An 18,867-nucleotide genomic window follows, 5' to 3' on the forward strand; every position below is an offset into this window, starting at 1 on the left:
GAATGCTATTGCTTGAATGATGAAAACGGTTTCAATTTGAAAACATGTGCTTACTAAGCAACCTATGGTTATTAGGTAACTGAGGTGATAGCTAATATTGTGATATATATTTCTTTAACTGGCACGAATGAATTTTTGATGTATGTACTTTTTGCGACCTGTTGACCTATGGGAAACTTCACAATCCTTCCCTTATTATTATCATTATTATTATTATTTTTTTGGCTTATAAAGAGTTCAGTAGATATCTCACTCTTACCAGTTTCTGGGTATCAACTAAAAGCTGTTTCTTTTATTTTTTTCAAGCACGTCTTGACAAGATGGAGCCATATTTTTATTTTCCTGAAGAAATGCTCTATTTTTCATTTATCAATTAAGCAATTTCCTCTTTGTCAAACATTTTCAATTGAAACCATGCCTATTTAAGCAGAATTTGGTCTGTTGTTTATGAAAAATTGGGGAAAGAGACTAACTCAATCTAATTTATTTATTTATTTTTTTGTTTGTTTTCCGTTTCAGGCCCCATTTTATTCTCTGTTTTCTCTCACAACTCAGCCTAATGTAGTAAGCTCTTCCTTTTCTTACTAGCCAAAATGAGGGAGCAGTTGCACTTCCTTGGAGCTTGTGGATGGTCCTAGATAACAAAATGCCTACTGACACCCTTGGTTAACATACGACTAGTTCTAGAAATTGAATATGTGTTTGCATCATGTTAATTTTAGGTTTAAAAAAAGCATCATATTTTAAACCTTCTGATTAAAAATTATTTCACACTTAAATCCCAGCTGTCTCTGAAATTTGCAAAGAGTCATGAAATTACTTGAGATTCTCCAAAAGGAGAAAACTAAACTCAGAAACCTACTTAAAATGTCTAATTTTTCAATACCCAAATTTGCCTTCATGGATTCATCTTCCAGATTCCCCGCTACTATTGTAACCATACTAACACTACCCTGGGAAATATGGCTAAACTAAATCAAAATACGGAGACGAAAATAAACTAAGAGTACATAGTCATTCAGTTTAAGTTCAACTTCATTGTTTGTTAATCCTACATTACTCTTTCCTTAACAACCCTACTCAGGAAGCGCCGGTAGTAGCCAGAGCAGCGCTGTTCCTGGAATGTGCCCGTTTTGTTTACCGCTGCAACCGTGGCAACTGGCCAGAGTGGATGAAAGGGCATCATGTGAATATCACCAAGAAAGGCCTTTCCAGGGGACGGTCCCCCATTGTGGGCAACAAGCGGAACCAGAAGCTTCAGTGGAACGCTGCCAAGCTCTTCTACCAATGGGGAGACGTGAGCTTTTGATTTTCTTCTATAAAAATTAGGCTGAGTGAAGTGAAGAAGTTTTGTGTTTATGTTTGTTCATTTGTTTGGGAGACAGTTTATTGAGTATCCATTATGTACCAGGCACTGAACAAAACATCTCAGGGGAAAATAAATGTAATTCATTTAATCTTCCCAACAAACCTACAAAGTTAGACATTATTATCTCTTCTATCTCTTTTCCTGGTCCTCTGCCTCTTTCCTTCCTATAAATGGAAACATTCTCAGCATCTCTTATAATTTCTTCCTGTATAATCTGCACCAGGATTACATTTATTCCTGTATTTTCAACTGTTAGCTGTATGTCAGGGGCACACACTTCTCTGTCCATAGCACTCTTTGGATCCCCGACCGACATCACCAACTGTACTTTGGAGGCATTCACTCAATGTCCTGAAACTCAATCTGACCAAAATAAAACCCTTCTCTCCATTTAAACACACCCCCATCTGCAACCCCTCTTGAATTTTCTATTCTTATTGGTAGCACCACCATCATCTAAGATGACAGCCTTGAATATATTCCAAACCTTCTTCTCTTATTGATTCCACCACTTCCATGTCACTGATGCCCTTTTAGGTCAGAACTTCATTACTTCTTATCTATATGACTAAAGTATTTTCCTATTTAGTCTCCTCCCACTATCTCCCCTCATCTGACCCATCCTACACACTGCCAGTAAAATCATATCCCTTTGGCATAGCTCATCTAAAAGTAGAACATTCATACTTATCTCCCAGCCTCCAGACTTGCTCCCTCCAATTCATTCTTCAAACTGCTGTCAGAGTGATTAGGCTAAAATGCAAATCACATTATAGTGCTTCAGTGGCCCTCCTTTTCCCTTGGGATAAAACCCAAATTGCTTAGCCTGGCATTGCTGCTCTCTCCACAACCTTTGTTCAAATCACACCAAGATTATGGATGATGAGGCAAATGAGCTAATGTATCTAAAGAACATTTATCTCAATGCTTTGCATCTAAGAGGTGTTCAGTAGTAATGTTATTATATTAATTCTTGAAAGCAGGGTATGTGATTTTTCTGTGCATTGTTAGGCAGCTATCACAGTGCCCCTCGAATGAGTGATAAGGTTCTCCCTGACTCAGAAAGTACCTTTCATCCTTCTTCAGAATGCAAAATGAAGCCCAGCTTCAAGAACTCTAGGATCTAGTCACAATCTACCTTTCCAAGCCCTCAGACACATTATTTCCTCTCACAAAATGGTGCTTCAACCAATTGGCTTATTTGTCAGTCTCTGAACACATCAGTGCATTTCCCTGAATACGGATCTTTTGAAACTCTCCATCTGGAATATCCACTTTTCCCCTTCCCCATTAGCCTACACAGCAATTCTTCAGAATCTACAGGAATGAAACTTTGTATGATTCTCTGAAATGAATCTGATTTCTCCATATTCTAATAAATAAAGTGCTTTCAGTCTTTTACACGACTGTTATTTTGGTATGTTATTACCTCCCCAATAGACTGTAAGCTCCTTGAAGTAAAGAGCAACACACAGAGTCAGATACTCTATTTGAATCCGAGTTCAAGGTTGCTGAGCAACCTAGAGCAAGGCTTTCGACCTAACTTTCCTAATTGCCAAACAATGATCCTTCTTTATGAAGGTTTATAATCTCCTAGGGCACATTAAACAAAGATACTGATGTACTATAACAATTTATTCAACTTTATTTTTACTTAATACGTAACAAATTACCTCACCTAATAAATATTTGATGAATGAAAAAGGAATAAACATATTCCCAAGGCACTTTTCTGGTCTTAGAAGAGACATAGAGCTCTAAATTATTATTTAGGTATTTAGTATTATCCCAGACAAGTTCATTTTTTGAGCAACCTTTTAAGCTTTATGAACTGTGGGTTTAACTTAAATTGCTTGGCTTCAGCATCCTGGGAGGATCGATGTAGAATTTTTTCCCCGGTGAATCTCACTATTAAGTCTGCTGGCTCCACTCCAGACTCATAATTCCACATCTCCTTCCTTAGATTTCCAAAAGAGTAGCATCAGGACAAGGCTTTTTGTTGAGGTGCTGGTTTTTGTTTTTATGTTTTGTTTTGCTTGCTTAAAACTTCTCAGGTTAGCAGCTAAAAGTTTAGGATGCTGTGATTTTTTCTACACTGCTTTCTTTCTCCTTTTTGTGGTTTTTGTTACTCCCCACTTAATTCCAGAGTTTAAGCAGACCCCTTTGTTTTCAGATAGCCAAGACGTTCAAACAACTTGTGTTTTTATTTAAAGTGTTCTGGACATATCTTTGTCAGTTTCCAGTAGTGAATCTAATCTCTTGCATGCCCAGAATGTAGTAACTTTTCTAAATATTTTAAAAGGATGATATAGGAAGAAAAAAGAAAAGTAGCTGGAATTTTGTTCTTATTAATGCACAGAGTAACCAAACTGTCAAATTCTAGGTTCAGTGCTCATTTTAGCTTTTTGACTCTCTTTCTTAAGCATGCATCTCCTCTTTTGTTGCATACAATTTGTCATTGGAATGTAAAAGGAATTAGATAGAGGTAGCATATTGTGTCTTTTCTTTCGGAAAATTCCTTTTGGTAAATCAGACAATAGTACATGATGATTCAGAAGAACAGATAGTAAGTATTGGTTTTATGAATACCTTGTAAGAGCCAATATTGCCCATGTGCTGACTTATTAAAAATCATATTTCTAATGTCGATGTTGGGTACACTATCAAAAGAGTAGTATTTCTTTCTCATTCATAGTGTATCATGGAGGGGGGGAACAAAGTCTATAAGAAAGTCATTGATTGCATATATGATGACAGATACAAATAAAATTGCAGTTCCAGAATTCATGCCAATCTCCAAGCTCATTTGCATGATAGTGCCTTTCTCATAAAATAGCATAATCAGAAACACTCTGAAGAACTGTGACTTCTTATTTTTTACTGCAGCAAAATCCTCCATTAGAAACAACTGCAAAACAAAACAAACAAACAAAAAATGACAAAAAAACAAAAACAACAACAACAAAAAACAACTGCATACTCCCTTATGTGAAACCTATAATATAGATGACCTTTGAGGAAATAGAAATATTTTCAGAAAATGTTTTGTATGAGAATAAAAAATGCCATTCCATTTCCTAAAAGTCTTTAGACACAGTGACCTTAGAGGTAGCATCAGTGCCTTCCCTCTCTGGGTTCCCACATTGGGAAATGAAACATGGTGGTAACAACACTGTGGCAGACAGAGGAGGCTTATGCTGAAAATAATTCCCATTAATTGGTTGCTGGTGACCTCTGTAATGTGAGAGCCTATTTTACAGTCTGACGTATCTCATGCTGTTTCGTTCTTTTTCTCTTCATGGTAGGCAATTGGCGTCCGGTTGAATGAGCTGTGCCATGGGGAAAGTGAGAGCCCAGCCAACCTGCTGGGTCTCATTTATGATGAGGAGACCAAGAGGAGACTGAGAAAGGAGGATGAGGAGGAAGACTTTTTAGATGACAGTAAGGAGACTCCCTTTACTACAAGAACCCCTGCTTGTAAGAACCTCTGCTTTAGGAGCACGTAATATTTCTCTTTCCTCTTTCACATTCTTACCACCTTCCCATGTCTCCCACTGCACCTTCTCCCCTATTCCCTCTGCATGGATGTGAGCATGTGCATAAAGCCACACAAAGAGAGAGCAGGAACCAGAAGGAGAAGACTGTAGACAGGGGCAAAGAGTTGACAATATGGAACACTCATTGCTTTGTAGTCTCTGACTCTTAATATTGTAAATACGAAGATCAGTTTTAGGCCTCCTTGAGAAAACATAGTTGTGCTGCCCCAGAAGAGGGCTGGTCAGGGTTTGTGTTTTATTACTGCTCTTGGAGTTTTAAAAAAGGGTTAGACCTGAGGGAGACCTTCAAGATGGTGGAGGAGTAAGACGTGGAGATCACCTTCCTCCCCATAAATACATCAGAAATACATCTACATGTGGAACAACTCCTACAGAGCACCCACTGAACGCTGGCAGAAGACCTCAGACTTCCCAAAAGGCAAGAAACTCCCCACATACCTGGGTAGGGCAGAAGAAAAAAGAAAAAGAGAGACAAAAGAATAGGGATGGGACCTGCCCCTCTGGGAGGGAGCTGTGAAGGAGGAAAAGTTTCCACACACTAGGAAACCCCTTCACTGGTGGAGGCAGGGGTGGGCGGGCGGGGGAAGCTTCAGACCCACAGAGGAGAGCACAGCAACAGGGGTGCAGAGGGCAAAGCGGAGAGATTCCCGCACAGGGGATCGGTGCCGACCAGCACTCACCAGCCCAAGAGGCTTGCCTGCTCACCCGCCAGGGCGGGCGGGGGCTGGGAGATGAGGCTCGGGCTTCGGAGGTCAGATCCGAGGGAGAGGACTGGGGTTGGCTGTGTGAACACAGCCTGAAGGGGGCTAGTGTGCCACAGCTAGCTGGGAAGGCATCGGGGAAAAAGTCTGGACCTTCCTAAGAGGCAAGAGACCATTGTTTTGGGGTGTGCGAGGAGAGGGGATTCAGAGCACCGCCTAAATGAGCTCCAGAGCCATGGCTATCAGCGCGGACCCCAGAGACGGGCATGAAACAATAACGCTGCTGCTGCAGCCACCAAGAAGGCTGTGTGCAAGCATAGGTCACTATCCACATCTCCCCTCCTGGGAGCCTGTGCAGCCCACCACTGCCAGGGTCCTGTGATACAGGGACAACTTCCCTGGGAGAACATATGGTGCGCCTCAGGCTGTTGTAACGTCATATCAGCCTCTGCTACCGCAGGCTCACCCTGCATTTCGTACCCCTCCCTCCCCCCTGCCTGAGTGACCCAGAGCCCCATAATCAGCTGGTACATTAACCCTGTCCTGTCTGAGCGAAGAACAGATGCCCTCAGGCGAGCTACATGCAGAGGCAGGGTCAAATCCAAAGCTGAACCCCAGGAGCTGTGCAAACAAAGAAGAGAAAGGGAAATTTCTCTGTGCAGCCTCAGGAGCAGCGGATTAAATCTCCACAGTCAACTTGATGTGCCCTGCGTCTCTGGAATACCTGAATAAAGTTCAGGACATTGGTCCACAAGAGACCTCCCGGCTCCACATAATATCAAAGAGCGAAAGCTCTCCCAGCAATCTCCATCTCAATGCTAAGACCCAGCTCCACTCAACGACCAGCAAGCTATGGCGCTGGACACCCTATGCCAAACAACTAACAAGATAGGAACACAACCCCACCCATTAGAGAGGCTGCCTAAAATCATAATAAGGTCTCAGACACCCCAAAACAAACCACTGGACACAGACCTGCCCACCAGAAAGACAAGATCCAGCCTCATCCACCAGAACACAGGCACTAGTCCCCTCCACCAGGAAGCCTACACAACGCACTGAACCAACCTTAGCCACTGGGGGCAGACACCAAAAATAACAGGAAATATGAACCTGCAGCCTGTGAAAAGGAGACCCCAAACACAGTAAGTTAAGCAAAATGAAAAGACAGAGCAACACACAGCAGATGAAGGAGCAAGGTAAAAACCCACCAGACCAAAAAAAAAGAAGAGGAAATAGACAGTCTACGTGAAAAAGAATTCAGAGTAATGATAAAAAAGATGATCCCAAATATTGGAAATAGAATGGAGAAAATACAAGAAACATTTAAAAAGGACCTAGAAGAGCTAAAGAGCAAACAAACAATGATGAACAACACAATAAATGAACTTAAAAATTCTCTAGAAGGAATCAATAGCAGAATAACTGAAGCAGAAGAATGGATAAGTGACCTGGAAGATAAAATAGTGGAAATAACTACTGCAAAGGAGAATAAAGAAAAAAGAATGAAAAGAATTGAGGAGAGTCTCAGAGACTTCTGAGACAACATTAAATGCACCAACATTCGAATTATAGGGGTCGCAGAAGGAGAAGAGAAAAAGAAAGAGACTGAGAAAATATTTGAGGAGATGATAGTTGAAAAGTTCCCTAATATGTAAAAGGAAAAAGTCAAGTCCAGGAAGCACAGAGAGTCCCGTACAGGATAAAAACAAGGAGAAACACGCCAAGACACATATTAATCAAACTATCAAAAATTAAGTACAAAGAAAAAATATTAAAAGCAGCAAGGGAAAAACAACAAAAAACATACAAAGGGGGCTTCCCTGGTGGCGCAGTGGTGGAGAGTCTGCCTGCCAATGCAGGGCACACGGGTTCGAGCCCCGGTCTGGGAAGATCCCACATGCCGAGGAGCGGCTGGGCCCGTGAGCCACGATTGCTGAGCCTGTGTGTCTGGAGCCTGTGCTCCGCAACGAGCGAGGCCGCGATGGTGAGAGGCCCGCGCACCGCGATGAAGGGTGGCCCCCGCTTGCCGCAACTAGAGAGGGCCCTCGCGCAGAGGCGGGGACCCAACACTGCCAAAAGTAAATAAATAAATACATTTAAACTGCTCTGCAACATACTAATTAAGTCTGGGACCCGATTCTCAGATTTAAAAAAAAAAAAAAAAAAAAAAAAACATACAAGGGACTCCCCATAAGGTTAACAGCTGATCTTTCAGCAGAAACTCTACAAGCCAGAAGGGAGTGGCAGGACATATTTAATGTGATGAAAGGAAAAAACCTACAACCAAGATTACTCTACCCAGCAAGGATCTCATTCAGTTTCGACAGAGAAATTAAAACCTTTACAGACAAGAAAAGCTAAGAGAATGTAGCACCACCAAACCAGCTTTACCACAAATGCTAAAGGAACTTTTCTAGGCAGGAAACACAAGAGAAGGAAAAGACCTACAATAACAAACTCAAAATAATTAAGAAAATGGTAATAGGAACATACATATCGATAACTACCTTAAATGTAAATGGATTAAATTCTCCAACCAAAAGACATAGACTGGCTGAATGGTTACAAAAACAAGACCTGTATATATGCTGCCAACAAGAGACCCACTTCAGACCTAGGGACACATACAGACTGAAAGTGAGGGGATGGAAAAAGATATTCCATGCAACTGAAAATCAGAAGAAAGCTGGAGTAGCAATTCTCATATGAGACAAAATAGACTTCAAAATAAAGACTATTACAAAAGACAAAGGAGGACACTACATAATGATCAAGGGATCAATCCAAGAAGAAGATATAACAATTGTAAGTACTTATGCACCCAACATACAAGCACCTCAATATATAAGGCAAATGCTAACACCCATCAAAAGGGGAAATTGACAGTAACATAAGCATATTAGGGGACTTTAACAACCCACTTTCACCAATGGACAGATCATCCAAAATGAAAATAAATAAGGAAAAACAAGCTTTAAATGATACATTAAACAAGATGGACATAATTGATATTTATAGGACATTCCATCCAAAAGCAACAGAATACACTTTCTGCTCAAGTACTCATGGAACATTCTCCAGGATAGATCATATCTTGGGTCACAAAGCAAGCCTTGGTAAATATAAGAAAATTGAAATCGTATCACATATCTTTTCCGACCACAATGCTGTGAGACTAGATATCAATTAAAGGAAAAATCTGTAAAAAATACAAACACATGGAGGCTAAACAATACACTACTTAATAACGAGATCACTGAAGAAATCAAAGAGAAAATCAAAAAATACGTAGAAGCAAATGACAATGAAAACATGATGACCCAAAACCTATGGGATGCAGCAAAAGCAGTTCTAAGAGGGAAGTTTACAGCAATACAATCTTACCTCAAGAAACAGGAAACATCTCAAATAAACAACCTAACCTTACACCTAAAGCAGTTAGAGAAAGAAGAACAAAAAAACTCCCAAAGTTAGCAGAAGGAAAGAAATCATAAAGATCAGATCAGAAATAAATGAAAAAGAAATGAAGGAAATGATAGCAAAGATCAATAAAACTAAAAGGTGGTTCTTTGAGAAGATAAATGAAATTGATAAACCATTAGCCAGACTCATCAAGAAAAAAAGGGAGAAGACTCAAATCAATAGAATTAGAAATGAAAAAGGAGAAGTAACAACTGACACTGCAGAAATACAAAGGATCATGAGAGATTACTACAAGCAACTCTATGCCAATAAAAAGGACAAGCTGGAAGAAAGGGACAAATTCTTAGAAAAGCACAACCTTCCGAGACTGAACCAGGAAGAAATAGAAAATATAAACAGACCAATCACAAGCACTGAAATTGAGACTCTGATTAAAAATCTTCCAACAAACAAGAGCCCAGGATCAGATGGCTTGTCAGGCGAATTCTATCAAACATTTAGAGAAGAGCTAACACCTATTCTTCTCAAACTCTTCCAAAATGTAGCAAATGGAGGAACACTCCCAAGCTCATTCAACGAGGCCACCATCACCCTGATACCAAAACCAGACAAAGATGTCACAAAGAAAGAAAACTACAGACCAATATCTCTGATGAACATAGATGCAAAAATCATCAACAAAATACTAGCAAACAGAATCCAACAGCACATTAAAAGGATAATACACCATGATCAAAAGGGGTTTATCCCAGGAATGCAAGGATTCTTCAATATATGCAAATCAATCAATGTGATACACCATATTAACAAATTGAAGGAGAAAAACCATATGATCATCTCAATAGATGCAGAAAAAGCTTCTGACAAAATTCAACACCCATTTATGATAAAAACCCTCCAGAAAGTAGGCATAGAGGAAACTTACCTCAATATAATAAAGGCCATATATAACAAACCCACAGTCAACATCATTCTCAATGCTGAAAAACTGAAACCATTTCCTCTAAGATCAGGAACAAGACAAGGTTGTCCACTCTCACCACTATTATTCACATTGTTTTGGAAGTTAAGGCCACAGCAATCAGAGAAGAAGAAGAAATAAAAGGAATCCAAATTGGAAAAGAACAAGTAAAGCTGTCACTGTTTGCAGATGACATGATACTATACACAGAGAATCCTAAAAATGCCAACAGAAAACTACTAGAGCTAATCAAGGAATTTGGTAAAGTAGCAGCATACAAAATTAATGCACAGAAATGTCTTGCATTCCTGTACACTAATGATGAAAAATCTGAAAGAGAAATTAAGGAAACACTTCCATTTACCATTGCAACTAACAGAATAAAATACTGAAGAATAAACCTACCTAAGGAGACAAAAGACCTGTATGCAGAGAGCTATAAGACACTGATGAAAGAAATTAAAGTTGATACAAACAGATGGAGAGATATACCATGTTCTTGGATTGGAAGAATCAACATTTTGAAAATGATTATACTACCCAAAGCAATCTACAGATTCAAGGCAATCCCTGTCAAACTACCAATGGCATTCTTCACAGAATTAGAACAAAAAATTTTACAATTCGTATGGAAACACAAAAGACCCCGAATAGCCAAAGCAACCTTGAGAAAGAAAAACGGAGTTGGAAGAATCAGGCTCCCTGACTTCAAGCTATACCACAAAGCTACAGTAATCAAGACAGTATGGTACTTGAACAAAAACAGAAATATAGATCAATGGAACAGGATAGAATGCCCAGAGATAAACCCACACACATATGGTCATCTAATTTACAACAAGGGAGACAAGAACATACCGTGGAGAAAGGACAGCCTCTTCAATAAGTGGTGCTGGGAAAACTGGACAGCTACATTTAAAAGAATGAAATTGGAATACTCCGTAACACCATACACAAAAGTAAACTCAAAATGGATGACAGACCTAAATGTAAGGCCAGACACTATAAAACTCTTAGAGGAAAACATAGGCAGAGCACTCTATGACATAAATCACAGCAAGATCCTTTTTGACCCAACTCCTAGAGAAATGGAAATAAAAAGAAAAATAAACAAATGGGACCTAATGAAACTTAAAAGCTCTTGCACAGCAAAGGAAACCATAAACAAGACCAAAAGACAACCCTCAGAATGGGAGAAAATATTTACAAATGAAGCAACTGACAAAGGACTAATCTCCAAAATTTAGAAGCAGCTCATGCAGCTCTATATCCAAAAAACAAACAACTGTATCCAAAAATGGGCAGAAGACCTAAATAGACGTTTCTCCAAAGAAGATATACAGATTGCCAACAAACACATGAAAGGATGCTCAACATCAGTAATCGTTAGAGAAAAGCAAATCAAAACTACAGTGAGGTATCACCTTACACCAGTCAGAATGGCCTCATCAAAAAATCTACAAACATAAATGCTGGAGAGGGTGTGGAGAAAAGGGAACCCTCTTGCACTGTTGGTGGGAATGTAAATTGATACAACCCGTATGGAGAACAATATGGAGGTTCCTTAAAAAACTAAAAATAGAACTATCATAAGACCCAGCAATGCCACTACAGGGCATATATCCTGAGAAAACCATAATTCAAAAGGAGTCATGTACCACAATGTTCACTGCAGCTCTATTTACAATAACCAGAACATGGAAGCAACCTAAGTGTCCATCAACAGATGAATGGATAAAGAAGATGTGGCACATATATACAATGGAATATTACTGAGCCATAAAAAGAAACGAAATTGAGTTATTTGTAGTGAGGTGGATGGACCTAGAGTCTGTCATACAGAGTGAAGTAAGTCAGAAAGAGAAAAACAAATACCATATGTTAACACATATATATGGGATCTAAAAAAACAAAAAAAGTTCTGAAGAACCTAGAGGCAGGACAAGAATAAAGACGCAGACGTAGAAAATGGACTTGAGGTCACGGGGTGGGGGGAAGTGTAAGCTGGCATGAAGTGAGAGAGTGGCATGGACATATATATACTACTAAATGTAAAATAGATAGCTAGTGGGAGGCAGCCGCATAGCACAGGGAGATCAGCTCAGTGCTTTGTGACCACCTAGAGTGGTGGGATAGGGAGGGTGGGAGGGAGTCGCAAGAGGGAGGAGATATGGAAGTATATGTATATGTATAGCTATATGTATAGCTGATTCACTGTTATAAAGCAGAAACTAACACCATGGTAAAGTAATTATACTCCAATAAAGATGTTAAAATAAATAAATAAATAAATAAGTTAAAAAGTGATAGAGCAAATATAATTATACGTGAAAAGCTTCTCAAATAGCTATAATATTGAAATATTTAATCAGAGTGTATTATAATATTTAACCTGAAATTAAAATATTAAGATTCAGAGTATTAGAACTGTGAATGTTTGATGTATTGTACTTATTTATTAAAAGTATAATTGAGTCCCATCATAGAAGAATAGAGACGAAGAGATTCCTGAACATCCTTCTCAACACCATTTTGTGCATATGTGTGTTCTATACCATACAAGCTTGTGTGTATGTGTACCACTGCCTTTTATGGAATATCAAATGTCAGTACAGTTTTGGAATTAGTATTATTATCTGATGAAGACATTGAAGCCTCTTCCTTTTGACCTTCCTTAGTGGTTTGAAGTTCAGACTCCCTGATGATGTCTTATGGATTGTCCTTAGTTAAGTGATGCCAAACCTACTTCATCCTTATAGGCATGAAATGTAAAAGGATGGCTAGAATATAACATTGGACAAAACTAAATAATAATAACAGAAAACATATTGTCTTCTTTTCCACTTTCATACCAGTAAATTTTTTTTGCATTTTTTCATCATTTTGCTCTTTCTCAGCCCATACCAAATCAGAGAAATCTTCTTGACTTAGCTGTTGACAAAATACCAATGTCTGACATTAGTCTTTTAGCCTAATAATGAAAGTTGGCCCCAAAGATTCCCCTCAAGTTCACAAGAGTCTAGGCTATCCTAGAATGACTCATAGTATTGGGTCTGATTTGTAAGAGGACTTGAAGATTATCCAGAAATCACAGAACCTAGTTTAGGCCTGCCAGGAGATATCCCCAAACTGCCCTGGATCTCCTAGGGGTCCTTCAGAACAGAGAAGAGCCAAAGCAACCTTAGATGGATGTATCTTCATAGGCCAAAATGATCTCAAATCGCCATGAGACCACATAAGTATCATTGGCCAATATGGTATGCATGGTATATTAGTTTTTTGGTGAGGTTATTTATAAGTCAATACTTGTTCATCGTAACAGAATATTTCAGATGATAGTTATGAGAGAGCCTCCACTAAAACCAAGCTCATCGTCTATAGGACTGACAAGAAGAATCTAAATGATATCCTCAGGATTGCCAGGACAGATCTGGAAGTTTATACTAAATATCTAGTGTTCAATTATTTTTTAAAAACAGTTGCAATCTAGGCAATTTCTAGAGTCATGTAGCCTCCACTGAATATAAGATTGGAATGTCTGCTTTAGTTCCACTTTCAAGTCAATACATAGCTCATTTTGCATTTAAAAAATAATTATGGTATAAGCAAGTATCAGTCTGGAAATTCTAGAGGAGTTTGTTGTTTTCATTCTTAATAAGAGGCAATGTCCCCAGCCACGTAGTACCTCTGTAGAAAATATAATGGTTTTCATGGAGAAGAAATAGCCAGATATCTTCAGAAAGACCATAATTCTACCTACTATCAATATAAACCATGAATTATATATTATATTCAATTAAGAAAGCCAAATACACAGGAAGTATTTTAGAGATATTTTTAGGAAGGTTAATATGTAATGATATAGTGATTGGTGATAAGCTGGTTCATTGGAAATAGATAACTATTTTGTTTCTTTTATGAGAGGCATGACTTTGGTCTTCTTTTCTGAACACTGATAAGTAATCAATATATTTCTCCATGATTTGTGATGTCATGTATCTGAGACCTAATCCTGAGGATTTAAAAGTCTCTGGTGTCACCTTGGCCATTGTCTGCCTTTAGAGCAAAATCCATTTGTTGGTCTATGGTGGATGCAATGTTTTACTCATTCAAAGACTGGTGTTCTTCAAAGCAAAGGAGAATATTTGCATATTCTAGTGTAGCTGTTCCTTAATATGACAGGCTAACTTGTATAAACAGTATAATATAGGTGACCAAGTAAGTAATTCTAGTTTATGCTACAGAAACACATCTGGGCTAAAGCTGAAACAACTTCACTGCTCTAAGAACATCAAGACAGACGTCTCTCACAAAGTGAGCTGACAGGACTTTTGTAGTTCCAAATCTAGTTCACGGCTCTGTACCTTGTCTAAATCTGATTGAATAACGATATGAAAATCTGGCAGGACTGCTTTCTGTTTCTGTTTTCATTAAAAGGCTTTCCAGTCTGGTGGAGCTGCATTTTGTTACTCTATGATGCCTTGAGGAGAATAATTTAATGCTTATTGATTGACATTTTAATACTGAGGCATTCATTATAGAATTGCAAAATGGAGAAAAAGAGAGGTGTATTGTAATGCATAGATTACGCTAAAGGGACCAGGTAAATTGAACGTGTATAGGAAACATCCTCATTTGCAGTTTCATTTTGGACATGTATAGGTAACATTCTCATATGCAATTTGATTTAACACATGCGTAGCTATGTCCATCAAACTGTGCCTCTCTATTTTTTATTGGTTTGTTTGCTTGTAAAAGAACTCTTTCATTCCATAGGTACTGTGAACCCCTCTAAATGCGGCTGCCCCTTTGCCTTGAAGATGGCAGCATGCCAGCTTCTCCTGGAGATTACCACCTTCCTGCGAGAGACCTTTTCTTGCCTGCCCAGACCACGCACTGAGCCTCTGATGGTACGTAAAACATGTTAATAATGAGGCTACTTGGAGAGTCCAACCATGTAGCTAGATTTTGAGTGTTCAGTTTCCTCAAATACCCAATGACCAAATGTATCACATAGTTTAAAAATTCAACCAAGGGATTTTCATATACAAAAAGAAAATCTCTTTTATCTATTAAAAAGAAAAGAACTAAAATTGACCTTGAAATCACTAAAGATAGTACCACTGGGTAAAATGTTTGATTGATCACTGTCAGTTAACCTGGGAATGTCTGAGAACCTCCAGGTTCCTTTACTCTGCAAACTATGAGTTTTACGGCCAGCATTTTCCAGGAATCACTGATAGATTTTTTTTTTTTCATACTAACAACTCATAAATTCCTGTGCCTCCAATGAATTTTCTCATTTAAACTAAGGGCGAAAAAACTCAAGTCTTTAGCATGTAAATGTCTCTGAACATATATTTTATTTCTGCAACATTTCTTGTGGATACGGATAGGCAGAGAAAGAACGTGTGTGCATGCACACACGCACACGTGCATGGAAACACACAGACACACACAGGCACACACACATACACACACACTCCTGTACCATCAGGGTCTGATTTATTTAACTTAGGATACAAATTCTAACAAGAGCCAGGAGTCATCACAGGGCATTTGGGACAGAGGCACACCTCAGAGCCCATTTTCCTCGGCCCTTTGTTCCCTACCAGGCACCAAGTTTCCGGTGGTTCTTTTGTCATAGGCATTATCCAACCAGAGCTGAGGAACCAAATTCTCTTTTTTCCCCCTTTACACAAGATTTACACTATTCTACCAGAAAAATTGGTACACTAACAATCTGTGTGGTTCCATTTAGGTGAATTTTACAATCCACCAGCTCTCCTGCTTTTTTGACCAAACTCAGCATGAACAAGGCCATAACCTAGTTCCTGAGGGCAGGTAGGGGAGGGAAAGGGACAAAAAAGTCAGTGCTCTGGTATTCCTGAGCAGTGCCTCTAACTCTGATTTTCCAATGTCTGGACAGCCTGTTTCCTCACACTCTAAAACATAAAGTGGAAATATTTATAGGTAAAATATGTTTTCAAGAGAAACATACGACATGTGGGCTGTGAAACTGCACCCTTTAAATACTGAAAAAGAGAGTTCTTCTTACTGTCCTTATTTAATTTCATGTTATCCTGAACCTTGATTTTTCTGATTTGTCACCTTCACTATTATATTGAGACTATTCTATAAAATCAAATCAAGGCTGCCACTTAACACGTGTTTAGTTTAAAGTCAAGTCTGATCTGTAGGCCTCTGTCGGTGTTATTCTATCAACATTCTAATTATACCAAAGTCTTCATAAAAGCACAGAAACACATCTACTTTTAAATTGACAGATTTTTAATGGTCACCATTTTGACCTATTATGATTTAAAAACATAAGAATCTTGAAGTTTGAGTCACTTATTTTTGTTCTTTCTTTCAACACTATAAAGCTATAGTTTAATATTCCTTATTATTGTAACAAATTTCATTTTTTTAAAAAATTAATCAAATCTTTTAAAAATGACTGTATAATCAACTGGCTGTCTAGGAGAAAATGCCAAGAAATTAAACTAAAACAGAGGCTGCAGTCATTCAGTCAATAAGAGGAAATTTTTCATTGCCTTTAACTAGGTCTCACAAATCTTTTATTCATTAAGCTAGGATTTTCATTGTCAAGTATAGGTTCATATATTGTATTGGGATGTGACCTTTATAAAATAAATGGGAAAGATGCTTTCTCATGTTTAACCTATCTAACTACAGTTGATGATAAAGAAAACTCAAATCACATTTTTTTAACTATTGTAGAAAAAACAGTATCATAAAACTGTTTTACCAACACAGAAGCTATAAATGCTTGAAATAGTTTTTTTAAGAAATTGTACTAAATGGTGAATCTAACAGGGTAAACATAAATACCATCAAAATGAAATATTCTAAAGTGTTAACAAAGCACTTGCTGTAAGAGTATTTATAGATCTTTGGGATGCTTTATTAATTCAGTAACATTTTTAACAGCAGTAAAAATAAATAACTACCCTAATGTATAGAATAATAAAAGTATAAGCCAGAAAAATAATCACATTAGAAGCTATAAATATTCTGGGATCTGAGATTTGAGGATGGGAGAAGATAGGGAACATAAACTTTCTACCAAGAAAAAGTCTTTCTGATAGAAATGTCATAAGGCCATTTCCAAGATAAAAGAGATTTCCCTGTGAAATATTTGTTTGCTTGAAAAACTCCTAGTTATATCCAAAGTGTGGAAGAGAAAACAAAAGAGCCTAAAATACAATAATTAAAGGTTAATTTGATAGGGTCAGGAAATCTTAGGAGACCACTCACTGGTTTGGTGGGGAATGACGATAAGAGAAAAGGAAAAATGATATCAAAAGGGTTTAAAATGTTGCGAAAAACATATTTTTACCAACTTAACAAATTGTTTCCCAGATAGATCCCTAGATGCAACTTAATTAATGTGTTTTTCCCCCCCAAAAAACAACTTCTGGTAGCATTTTTATTCACTCTTTTTGTGAACCATACAGATAAATAATATCTAAAAAAGGAAAAAGCATTTTTACAAGATTTATCATAAAAAGCATAACAATCAATTTTTCTCTGATTGTTAACTTCCAAACTTGAAAACAAAGAAATATTTTTTAGAGAATTTTGTCTATAAAACTGCTGGTCTATTAAAATGTTTTCCTGTTGAATTAGTAAAACCAATAACTGATGACCAAACAACATGGAATTAAACAAATTAATTCCCATCCAATGCCAAGACGAGTCCATAATAATAAAGTAAAAGGCAGTAAGGAAGTCTCTGTATATCTATATTCACTCATTAGGGAAAACAACATATTGGATGCTTTTGTACAAGATTGTGCTAGAAGCTGTACCAACTGTATCAACTGGATTTAACAAGTCAGGTTATAAAGAATACACTGCTGTATTCCAAATGCTCCTAAAGTTAAAGAATCAGAAGCAAAGCACAGTTCACATATATGAAGAGTAGACCGATGAATATTTGAGAGTAAGCCTGTGAGCAAGGTGGTGTGACGGATGCAGAGGTGGGAGTGGGGGTGATGCAGAGATGACTATATTGTAACAGGAGAACCAACACATAAACAACACACTTAAGAAAGGAGCAGAGGGCCAGGGTTGGCCAAAGAAGGGACTGGAAAAATCTGAAGAACCTTCCTGGATGAGATCACATTTGAATGTAACTTTGAAAGATAAGTAGGATTTTGACTAGTAGATACAAGAAGTTGGAAGAGATAACTACTTTTGAGAATCAGAATTGTTATTTTATTACTTTTTGTCCCCCCTAAGAAACTTATCTAATTAAGTCTGGCTACCAAAATAGAAAGTAGTTAGGTTATTTTTTTTCCTAAAAGGGATTAATTTCAGAGAAACAATTATATTCTTAGAATATTTTTTGACAATAAATAGACTCCATGTGGTTCCTTATTTTTCTAGATGCGATATAATTTTTTGAGTACCAAAGTATAACTTCTGTTCTTAATTCAAAGGGAAAAGAAGAAACAATATGTAGAGTCTAAAGTTTGATTTATTAAAAATAGTTAAAAGCATAAGATTTTAATCTTGGTACAAACTGGGTTTTTCAAAATATTTTTTGTTTTTCAAACTACTTGAATCTGAGGGATTATTATGTCATAATTAGAAAAAATGCTGTGTAAAAATAAAGTTAGCATTTTATATATTTTTCATTTATCAAGTCTAAAAGTGCTTCATAGATTAATGATTAATTATGATCTTCAGCGTGAGCGAGTCTCCATTTACAGAACAGGTCAAATGTCCACACTGGGGCCTCACAGGCCAAACTCTTACTAAATACTTACACTCTCCAAGGCTTATTTTCTGTTATGGGATCATGAAGTCTTCCTAAGAGAAAGT

The 18,867-nt window shown here is 37.7% G+C and overlaps 1 protein-coding gene across 6 annotated transcripts in view; it reads left to right on the forward strand.

The window, feature by feature from the left end:
* The window catches only part of UNC80 (unc-80 homolog, NALCN channel complex subunit), a 239,477-nt gene that overhangs the window by 100,557 nt on the left and 120,053 nt on the right, over positions 1–18,867 (forward strand). For all 6 annotated transcript variants that reach the window (XM_036858465.1, XM_036858466.1, XM_036858469.1 and 3 more), the window contains exons 23-25: positions 1,085–1,297; positions 4,675–4,810; positions 14,791–14,924. In XM_036858465.1, coding sequence (XP_036714360.1) covers positions 1,085–1,297; positions 4,675–4,810; positions 14,791–14,924 — 483 coding nt within the window. The remainder of the gene's footprint in view (positions 1–1,084; positions 1,298–4,674; positions 4,811–14,790; positions 14,925–18,867) is intronic.

This window comes from Balaenoptera musculus, chromosome 7 (genome assembly GCF_009873245.2).
Source record: "Balaenoptera musculus isolate JJ_BM4_2016_0621 chromosome 7, mBalMus1.pri.v3, whole genome shotgun sequence".
Taxonomy (NCBI): Eukaryota; Metazoa; Chordata; class Mammalia; order Artiodactyla; family Balaenopteridae; genus Balaenoptera; species Balaenoptera musculus.